General features: G+C 37.6%; 3 protein-coding genes across 3 annotated transcripts in view; 1 reads left to right on the top strand and 2 right to left on the bottom strand.

The window, feature by feature from the left end:
- The first annotated feature begins 647 nt into the window (after nucleotides 1-647).
- Nucleotides 648-2,678, top strand: LOC113346895 (zinc finger CCHC domain-containing protein 10-like). Its single transcript, XM_026590445.1, has 2 exons — nucleotides 648-796; nucleotides 1,495-2,678. The coding sequence occupies exon 2, from the start codon at nucleotides 1,564-1,566 to the stop codon at nucleotides 2,320-2,322; it is 759 nt and encodes a 252-aa protein (XP_026446230.1). The 5' UTR covers nucleotides 648-796; nucleotides 1,495-1,563; the 3' UTR covers nucleotides 2,323-2,678.
- Nucleotides 2,679-3,127: 449 nt separating this feature from the next.
- Nucleotides 3,128-5,052, bottom strand: LOC113352961 (outer envelope pore protein 16-2, chloroplastic-like). Its single transcript, XM_026596699.1, has 7 exons — nucleotides 4,772-5,052; nucleotides 4,633-4,684; nucleotides 4,454-4,531; nucleotides 4,321-4,352; nucleotides 4,179-4,212; nucleotides 3,633-3,700; nucleotides 3,128-3,485 (listed from the first exon to the last, which is right to left on the bottom strand). Exons 1-7 carry the CDS (start codon nucleotides 4,910-4,912, stop codon nucleotides 3,342-3,344), a joined length of 549 nt encoding a protein of 182 aa, XP_026452484.1. The 5' UTR covers nucleotides 4,913-5,052; the 3' UTR covers nucleotides 3,128-3,341.
- A 1,310-nt stretch (nucleotides 5,053-6,362) lies between these two features.
- The window catches only part of LOC113346894 (serine/threonine-protein phosphatase 4 regulatory subunit 3-like), a 9,890-nt gene continuing 6,516 nt past the window's right edge, over nucleotides 6,363-9,736 (bottom strand). Inside the window, exons 16-25 of the mRNA XM_026590444.1 lie at nucleotides 9,615-9,692; nucleotides 9,394-9,487; nucleotides 9,148-9,246; nucleotides 8,721-8,941; nucleotides 8,493-8,607; nucleotides 8,274-8,405; nucleotides 8,078-8,185; nucleotides 7,821-7,936; nucleotides 7,642-7,743; nucleotides 6,363-7,535 (exon numbers count right to left, since the gene is read on the bottom strand). Coding sequence (XP_026446229.1) covers nucleotides 7,037-7,535; nucleotides 7,642-7,743; nucleotides 7,821-7,936; nucleotides 8,078-8,185; nucleotides 8,274-8,405; nucleotides 8,493-8,607; nucleotides 8,721-8,941; nucleotides 9,148-9,246; nucleotides 9,394-9,487; nucleotides 9,615-9,692 — 1,564 coding nt within the window. The 3' untranslated portion in view covers nucleotides 6,363-7,036. The remainder of the gene's footprint in view (nucleotides 7,536-7,641; nucleotides 7,744-7,820; nucleotides 7,937-8,077; nucleotides 8,186-8,273; nucleotides 8,406-8,492; nucleotides 8,608-8,720; nucleotides 8,942-9,147; nucleotides 9,247-9,393; nucleotides 9,488-9,614; nucleotides 9,693-9,736) is intronic.

Raw genomic sequence — 9,736 nt, 5'->3', positions numbered from 1 at the left:
GGGCATGAACAAATACCGATTTCTAAAGCAATCGATTTACAAATACATTAGAGTAGATCGATTCTGGAAAACCCAAGAAACTTTGATTTCAATATTTATAATTTTTGAATGATTGCATGTTGTTAAAACCTAATTTGTAGGATTGGGTAGATAGGAAAGTACCTAATTCGAGCCATTTTCTCTGCTTGTAGGGCACTCAAAGTTGGTTCGTCTTCCGCAATCATTTTCTCCTTTGGTTTGTTTTGAATCGCTTTACCAATTCCTGAATCACTCTCACATAGATAAGTAACTCTAGTGGCCTGATTAAATATTGCTTGTTTTTGAATTATATAGAAGAAGAAAAAATGATTAATCGATTTTGGACCGTCGATGTTTTTGTTTGAAAATGAAAACAAGAGGGAATCGAAGAGAACCGGTTAATGAAGGAATGAAAATGAAATATTTAAGTTTTATAAGTTATGTTTAACGAGGGTAAATTGATAATATTAATATTTAATGGAAGGTAAATTGGTAGTTGTATCCATTTTAGACACCCCTTATCTATTTATAGTTGGGAACAAAATTTACCAGGATTTAGGAGCCCCATATAAGGTTTCTTTTCTTGTAGACTCCAAAACAATTTTCTTTTCTTGTACGAATAATTTCCCTTTTCCCCTGCTGTTAAAACGCGGCTGAAGCTGCTGAACTCTACTTAAGGCCCATTGTGACCACCCGCACAGAGCTTCAAAACCATTGTGTACGCGTCTCTAGATTTGCGTTCAATTCTAGGGCTTCGTTCGAACTTTGCGATCTTCAGGTAAGTTTATCACTTTCTCTGCTTTAATAATCTTGTGGTTGGTTATCCGTTCTGCAGTTTTGTCTGTTGTTTGATTCTTTGTATGATTAGCTTTCTGTTGTTTATAATCTGAATGAATGTCACAATTTGGTGCGGTGATTTTGAGCTAACCATTAGGGATTTTTGTTTATTTGATTCGGGATTTATCTTCTGTCTATTACTGGTTTCCAGAATTAGGATTTGTTTTTGCGACTAAGAGATTTATCTGTTGTTATATACTTATATATATTCAAACCCTAGATCTGTTGCACAAAGTTTTAAACCTGAAGACTTGAATTAGGTTCTTAAGTTTTTAACATGAACTAAGAGGTCTACTTAAAACGTTTAGATTAGTTTTGTTGCTTCATATCTAGGGGATTCTGGTGATAAAAAAAACTTGAAGTCATCAAAATTATGTTTTCTAATAAAGCCTGGACTTTGCCTCATCTTTTGCAGTTTTGCCTTATTAGTTTATTGGTTTGGAGAAGTTTGAATACCTTGCACTTGGTGTGGATTCTTTGACAAAGGCTTTGCCGTGTACCAATTCGAAACAGCTTAGAAAATAGCTTTTGTTTCTCTGTGACGACACGGTTTTATTGTTTCTTGAAGTTTGGGTTCTGTGAATTCCGAGTCCGAACTAGTATTGTTGAAATAATTGTTGTCTTTTCTTTTAATTGCAGCTTTCGTTATTTGTGGAGGTGAAAACTAGTTCCTTCAAAATTTGGGTATCTAGGTAGTAAGGTTAGAATATGTCGAGTAAAAAGGATGAGAAAGCTCAGGTTGCAGCAGATAGAATCAAAGCTGCAACTTTAACTGCTGCGAAGGGTCTTAGTCGTGCTCAAGCTGAAAGGGCAGCTACAGCTGCAGCAAGAAATGTAAATGCATATGGACAGAAGGAAGAAGGACCGAGCAGATGGCAAGAACGGAAAGAAGCCAAGCGTCAAATGTACTTAATGAGTACTGAGAAGCAAGTAAGATTGGGTGAAAGGAAAGACAAGACATCCATGCCTTCACTTGGGGCTTCATCTTCACAGTGTCAGAAGTGCTTTGAACCAGGGCACTGGACATATGAATGCAAGAATGAGCGAGTATACATTTCACGACCTTCTCGAACTCAGCAACTCAAAAATCCTAAGTTGCAGATAAAGACACCAGTTTCATATGAGTTGGATTTCCCTGATCTTGTGAAAAAGCCTATTAAGAAGAGCAAGAGGAAGCATCGTTCGCGTTCAGATTCAAGGAGTGATGATAGCGAGGCTTCTGTTTTTTATTCCGATAGTAGTGCTTCATCAGTTACAGGGTCGGATGATTCTAGTAGCTCGAGTGACAGTTCTTCATCGGATTCAGAAGAAGAGAGGAGGAGGAGAAGAAAGAAGAGTCAAAAGAAGAGGAGGCATAGAAAGTACAGTTCAACATCAGAATCCTCAGATTCAGACTCAGCTTCGGATTCTGATTCTGAGGATAAGACCAGCAGAAGGAAAGGGAAACGACACAGCAAAAGGCGCTAGATGAAAGATCGCCGTCGTATATGGACCCCCAGTAATGAATGTTCTTGGCTCCATGGTGCCCGCTCCTGCTCAAATTATAAGCTGCAACTTTCTCAAATTTTAAGCTGTAACTTGCTCGGGTTAGATGTACTGTAAAATTGATATTACCCCATGGAGACCTCTAGAATAAGTCTGATGCAAATGTTTTGTTGCTTTATCTTTTAATCGTGCAGATGAACTTGTTGTGATGCAACATTTTAGGGCCCAGTTTATTACTTTATTCTCTTCCAGTTATATTATTCTCTTGATCATTTTGAAAGATGAACTTGTTGTGATGCAACATTTTAAGGCCCAGTTTACTACTTTATTCTCTTCCAGTTATATTATTCTCTTGATCATTTCGATAGGTGTTTCACCTGCGCTCTCTCTTGGTAATTTATAAATTTTAAGTTGACTATCCTCAACCTAGGGGATTTCTTTGGTTGTAAATTTTCCTCAACCTTTGTTCTTTTAGTTGGTGTATGTTGCAATTAGTTGTTCTTCCAGATAACTGGGCAAGATATTGGGTGCTTGGTTACTGATCATGAAAGCACCAAATACGGTGAAGGACTGAACTCTCCAAACCCCTTCTCCGAGGTGGTTAGGCATATACCTCTACTGGATTCGTCTCTACCGGGTTTGTCTTGGATAGCACCGCAAGTAAAGCTAGGTCTCTAATCAAGGCGCTGAATTATAAAAGTCACCTAGTCGAATTAAGTGAAAGCCGAACAACCAAACCAACTTGCAAAACCACAGCTTCATGATCAAGAAATCAGTGTAGAATTAGCACAATAACATCCATTCAGCGGGAATGGATGGAACCAAAACTGAACACAACCACAGAAAATTACATTAACATCCATTACTGGAGAATCCATGAAACCAAGACTAAAACAGAATTGTGTTTGAACAAGTACACCTACATCCATTTAAGAAACGCAAGAAAATAAGAAATTTCCATCAAAAGAATGAAGGCATTTCCTCTCCTGACACTAGCTAATCTAGAAAATCCCAGTGAGCATATTGGCTGCTGCAGAAATAGCTGCTCCAGTGATGGCACATTGCACAATCTGCTCATGTGAGGCGTCATCTGAGGTGAGAGCTAATGCCGCCCCTGTAATTGCCCCAGCGACCGCGCTGTTTTTCTGCACAAGTCCATTTTAAAAAGTAAGCTTTCGATGTACCGGTAGCATCTCCAGAAAGAGATTCTCAGGTATGAATGATGCAAGTTCTCTTCCAAAGTAGAGAAAGAAGAAAACTTTTAGATGGGAAGATCAGGCATAGACCAATACCCAGTCGTGAGAGCCTCGAGCTTCCCTCAAGCCATAAGTGAGTCCTGAGTACATGCCAGCAGCCAATCCTGCACCAGTAAGAACCCAATTATTAGTAGCTGGTATTCTTTCCAGTCGTATACCAATCTAATCAATAATTTGACCAAACCAAAGCCACAATTTTTTAAGCTATGGCATTACAGCGCTTTCAAGTAGATAAACCCACTTGAAAAGCTCTATCCTGCAATATCAGTAATCCCAAAGCAGCAAAATATCCCTTTGCTCAGGCTCATTCACCTGCTGGGATCGAAAATTAGTCACACTTCTCAGCCCACACAAAACAATGATATCCATAAAGGTGGGAATACAGTGTTTCAGCACCCCTCAGAATGCAAGACATCATTACCATTTCGCCTCTCTATTTCTTTGTACTCTCTATTCTCTACTAGTTTGGTATGTGCAAAATAAAATGGAAGTCTAGCTATGCACATCTACCGTGAAATATTATGAGATACAAAAGACCATAAAACAAGAAAAATTGATGATGTAAAATGTTTGGAAATGTACCCCATTGAAGAGATTCTTTCCCAGTGTTTTTCACCTATATAAAGAAAATAAACGCCAAATCAGATTTCGGCATTAGAGAAATTAACCTAAATCCCCTAGTAAACAATAACCAGAAATAAAAGAATCTTCCTCTATATCTCACCATTGCCTCAAGTGATTTCCTATTGGTTTCTCCTGCAAAGACATCAAGGAAGTTTCCAATCAGTTTTTAAAAAATAACAAACAAGTCACAAAAATTTGAAAGATCCGAAAGGATTGGATTATAGATTGTGTACCTCTAAGGTCAGGCAATCGCTGTTTCTTGGTGCCTGTTACATCTGAGACAACTCCACTACTTGAGTCAAATCCAGCACCTTCATTTTGTCAACCAACCCATCAAAACCAAGAAAATAAAAAGAGCATAACATGTTGAAAACAAGACCAAAAAGAGGTTCATTTGGTAAGAAAATCATACTGTCAAGTGTGATGAAATACGCTTCTCTTGATACAGCCTGAGCCGCTCCAATCTGTGTACAGAAACAAAAAACAACAACCAAAAATCAAAACCCACATGCATGCACGATAGAGAGAGACGGAGAGTGATGGTTGATTACCCCAGCAGCCTTGACAAAGCTTTCAGCAACACGGTTAAGGAGAGGGTGACCAAGATCAAACAAACCACCATGTTTGTTGTAACTTCTGATTTCATCAAACAATGATCTTGTTTCCAAATTATTACCTGCAGTACTACCCATCTTTTCTTTGCTTTTCTAACGTCTGATTATGAAAGAAATATTATCACTAAAAAAATGTTGCAACCAAAACAGTAATGCAGGAGCAAGAGAAGAAGGAAGAAGAAGTATTTGTTTTGAGATGAGTTTTTACAGGAGGGTCTTTGGGATAATGAAACGGACAAGTGTAGTCATGTAGAACGACGTTCGTGGCGAATGAAAAGAGCTCTGGAGTTAGAACGTGTCACTCGCTTAGAGAGAAGATTAATACTGTGCAGAACACTGTACGTAGTACAAAATATGATCTACATTTTCCTCCTTGGGCACTGGAACACGGGAGCAATCACCACGTAATATAACAAACAAAAATGTTTATGACGTGATATATGATCTGTCCTTCTACTTATTAAACTATTAGAGCATCTCCAACTCCCGCTGCTGACCATGGATATTTTGTACCAAACGAGAAGAAAATATACATATTTAACAGCAGTAATGTAGCTCAAGAACATGTTTAAAAATTGAAGTGTACCAAGAATATATATATACCACTTAGCTTCGTCCAATTAGCTAAGCACCTTCCACTCACTAGTCTTTCTCTTTGCTCGTAACGAGCATCACATGCCCTACTGAACAGTCTATCAGCTAGTCTTTCACTTTTTGCTTTGTTTTTTTATTTCATGTTCTCGACTTTCTTTAGATTTCTACATACAAAACTCGTTTCACTTTCAACTGAATTAACTAATCTTCCTTCAACGCGCTTCAAAGCAATGATATCACCCAAACAATATATATGACCGATTGATGTTGTGCAGAGAAATATAAATTAGTGACCACAGCAGTAATCTCATAAGTAACTCTTTCATCTCCTCCAACTTCAACTTAAAATTCAAGACCAGCTTCATTCAAGTGATTTGTAGTAACTCCTCTCGTTAAAATCATGGATATATATTAATCAAAGAATGATCGTCAAAGATTCTGGAAGAGCAGGTTCCAAAGGCAAAAGCAAAACCGCTACTACTCGTAACGACGAACAAAGTAATAGAAGTCTAAGAAGGTGGTCAGTTGTGGAGGATGACAGCAGCAGTGATGATATAGATCAACTGGCTGAAAATTTCATTAATAAGTTTTATAAACAGCTCAAATTTGAAAATGAAGAGTCATTCAAAAGACAGAGGGAAGTATACATTAGTTAAGCCGCATCTATTGATTATTACAATTTATGTTATGGGTACTTGTGTGTTTTTTTCACTTGATTCAAGGCTGCCTGATCAGGTTGTTTTTTTTTACTCTATGGAAAAATCTATGAAGTTAACTGCCTCAAAAAAAGACATGATTTTCAAGCCTATGCAGTTAACTGGCTTAACTTCAGTGCGAGCAATTAAATTACCTAAGAGAACTCCTAACTGGTTATTAAAGAGATTCGGCATAAAAAATGGAGACTCGGGTTAAAAGAAAGTGAACAAATAAGAAATATAAGGGCAGCCAAGGCACTCGAAAACTTGTAATTCAAGATCCTGTACAGTTGACCAAATTCAAGTGTGTAAAAACTAAAGCTCTTTTACAAGGAACATTCCGGTTACATTAAACAATTTAACTTAAAAAGGGGATTTGATTTCCCCATCTACAACCAAAGCGCACCCCTAATATGTACCATCACTTTCCTCCAGGCAACAAGACCAACAACTAACCATACCTAAAACCTATGTTTCAAAAAAAAAGAAGAAAAAAAAACTACACCTAAAACCTACATCTCCGTAAAATTTTGATTCGCAACTAGGGTTTAAGGATGAGAGAAAGAAAAGGTTTCCTACACCTTTCTCTGATTGTCATATCAGATTAGAAGAGATCACAAAGAACAATATAAGCAATTGAGAGAAACTTGCAATTTAAAAAGTTCATGGCTTACAATAGTTTTCACATAAGCAAAAAGATTGTTTCTCCTTCATTTTTTTTTAACTGTCTCTCTTCTTCGGCAGTCGAACAAACCGAATCCCCCGAATCCAGATGTTCGTACTGGAGCCACGGTCGCAGAGCCGTATGATTGCGACCTTTGATCTCCAGGTCACTAATGGGACAAGCTTGTATCCCTCCTTTGAGCCATGGCTGGAGGTAGAATCAAATAAGTTAACAATGATAACCTCAAAATCACCTTACCGAATATGGTTCAGAACCAGGGACATTGGATCCATTTACTGCCACATCTGATGAGCTACTAACGCTAGGTATCATCAATTGACAATTTTCTACACCCGGTTGCTTACTATCTGTTGTGTTGGATAAGCAATTTGGAGGGCTCTTCGGAACTGTAGACTCCTTTTCACTACAGATTCCTGCATCTGAGTTGCAGTTCTCTTCACAAGTTTGAGGTAGCCCGCTCAAAGAGTTTATGGTTGCTTCACCATCACCAGGTGGTAAAGGGTCAAGACTACACGTTGAACAAGCAGTGCTGATCAAAGTTTCTTCCGTTCTTTGTTTCTTTGTCAGCTCACACTCCTCATCAGAAGATGAACTACGTTTAGATTTTGGAGATGAGTTCTCAATTCTTTCATCTCCACTAGAAGATTCAGGTAAACTCCTAGGTGGTGGATTGTAGTCTTCATCATCCTCGTCATCCTCATAGTCAACCAAACCAGCAGACCCAGGTCTATAAAAAACAATCGAGACAGTAAAGTTAAAACAATTGATTTTACTCTCAACAGATAAAAAGAAAACTTGACGAGGATCCAAGAGACCTCAACAAAATACAATACCTTAATGGTATGCAAGTTAAACTGTCCCCATTAGCTAAAACAGGTTTAAATTTTGGGTCACTGTTACGCAAGGGCTGGGCAGACGCAGTATCTTCCTCGTCACTGTTCAAAGTAGCAACAAATTAAACCAATTCTAAGCCAAATCAAATCTGATGATATTGCAACGACAAAGTACAAACCTGTCCTCATTGAAATATTCTTCCTCTTCTTTCTCAGGAGCACGCTCATCATTTCGTTTCCTAAGATCCTCTTGAGGAATATTATTACCTGTTGGCTGGGGTGGGGGAGCCATATACTAACAAATGAAACAATTATCACCGGTTAGGAAGATATAGTACGGCAATAAATCAAGAAAAGATTTACCTCTTTTACACGATGAATTAGTGAGTTAGATAGACATAAAAAACACACGAGAGAGGCGGAGAGAGAGATCCACCTGGTCATATTTTTTTTTTAGCTCCTCAAAGGTCTTTAAGCTTTCAAACTTTACCAATTCATTCCACAAAGACTCTACTAAATATAAAACTAATGATTTGTAATTTTCCTGCATAAAGAATTACAAATAAGCAAAACTAAAGTGTAGGCCAAGTGGGAAGTATTGTAAAAGCACTACAAAAAAAAAAAACAATCACCTTGCGGATGAACTCAACAAGTTCTAGGACTGCAGAGTAAAGCAGATTATAACGACTACCATTACCAACAAAAGCCGTCACAACAGGCTTCAGAAGATTATTTTTAACAACATGTTGTAGCAGTTGATCATCCTGAAATCAGCAAACCTAATATCAAGACTCGGTTTAAAAGGTTTGGAAAATCTTAAAGCCTGTTGATAGATAACAAAAATCACTCACATTGCGGGATATCACAGTGCGCAAAAAACGAATAGCAGCCACCACTATGTACCTTTCCCTTCTGCGAGTTAAATATAATACCTTTTCTACGATATTGTTGAGGAGAATTTTGCACCTGCAAGTAAGTGGATATCGTTAAAAACAAATGTTGTACGGTAAGCAGCAGGATCACAAAACAAACCCGAGCTTTATAAATAATCAAGTTGCAAGCACAGACTAGAGGATTACTTCATTCTGTAAGGATGATGAAGAACACAAAAGCAAAGCAATTCACATATGTTCGACAAAATTTCAGGCTTTGTGAAACCCGGAATTTCTTTTCCTTCGCAATAGCCATTCAACTTTACACTAGATCGAGGAATGCCATTTGGAGGGCAAGATGATCTTATAACATCTATTAGCTGATCCAAGTGCTTCTCATAGAAAATCTCAATAATTGCTGTGTCTCTCTGTCATAAAAGTATTAAGTATCAAATGCAATCCAATTTATCACAAAAGGGAACATAAATTTAAAAAATGTATATATGCCCATAAAAAACAATACATATCACAAGGCAACTCGTATGAACTTTTTTTTGATCAGCTACTCACATAAACTTTAAAGCCAGTAAAGCCACTAAAGACAGTTATTCACGAGGAACTAAATGAAGCACACCTGTGATCCAGAAAATGTGTACGAATCCAATAGACTGCGAAGAATTTCAAGAAATTGGCAATGCATGTCCTCACCAAAATCTGTGGTCATACCTGTAACCTGTATAAAATCACCAAAATCAGATCATACATTTGGTAAATAGAGAATTATTTTTTAAGATCGTCAATCTACAAAGAAAGAGAAGGTTTTCCCTAGTGGACGGTTAAGTCACTACAAATGGCAAGCAGTTTACAAAAAAATCCATACCAGAAGTCCAAGTAAGGCGTTTCCTTCAGGTCGAGTAATGTACGTTCTCAGGAGGTTAGGATCTTGATTCAGGAAAAGAATAAGGATATCCGTCCTGCATTCCAGTAGAATGACCAGATTACTACGAGCAGTAACTTCAAAGTGCAGATTTACAAGCTCAAAAACATAAGGCAATTGGAATTACATAAAATTTAAAAGCACAAAAATACCAAGGTACGTACCCAGTCAATACAAGCTTATTATCTTGAGTACGCAATGCATCAGTAATGATGTCAAATATGCCTTCGTTCATCAGATCCCTACACAAAATGATAAGAATATAGAGAATCATTCCCACCATTGC

The sequence above is a fragment of the Papaver somniferum genome, chromosome 2 (assembly GCF_003573695.1).
Source record: "Papaver somniferum cultivar HN1 chromosome 2, ASM357369v1, whole genome shotgun sequence".
NCBI classification, from domain to species: Eukaryota; Viridiplantae; Streptophyta; class Magnoliopsida; order Ranunculales; family Papaveraceae; genus Papaver; species Papaver somniferum.
This window is presented reverse-complemented; position numbering and strand designations above follow the sequence as displayed.

Excerpts from the sequence above, each read along its gene's own strand:
- LOC113346895 (XM_026590445.1), top strand. The coding sequence starts at position 1,564 with ATGTCGAGTAAAAAGGATGAGAAAGCTCAGGTTGCAGCAGATAGAATC.
- LOC113352961 (XM_026596699.1), bottom strand. The coding sequence starts at position 4,912 with ATGGGTAGTACTGCAGGTAATAATTTGGAAACAAGATCATTGTTTGAT. Across the intron at positions 4,353-4,453 it reads GCGATTGCCTGACCTTAGAG|GAGAAACCAATAGGAAATCA; the intron begins GTACACAATCTA and ends ATGTCTTTGCAG. Across the intron at positions 3,486-3,632 it reads CTCGAGGCTCTCACGACTGG|AAAAACAGCGCGGTCGCTGG; the intron begins GTATTGGTCTAT and ends GGACTTGTGCAG.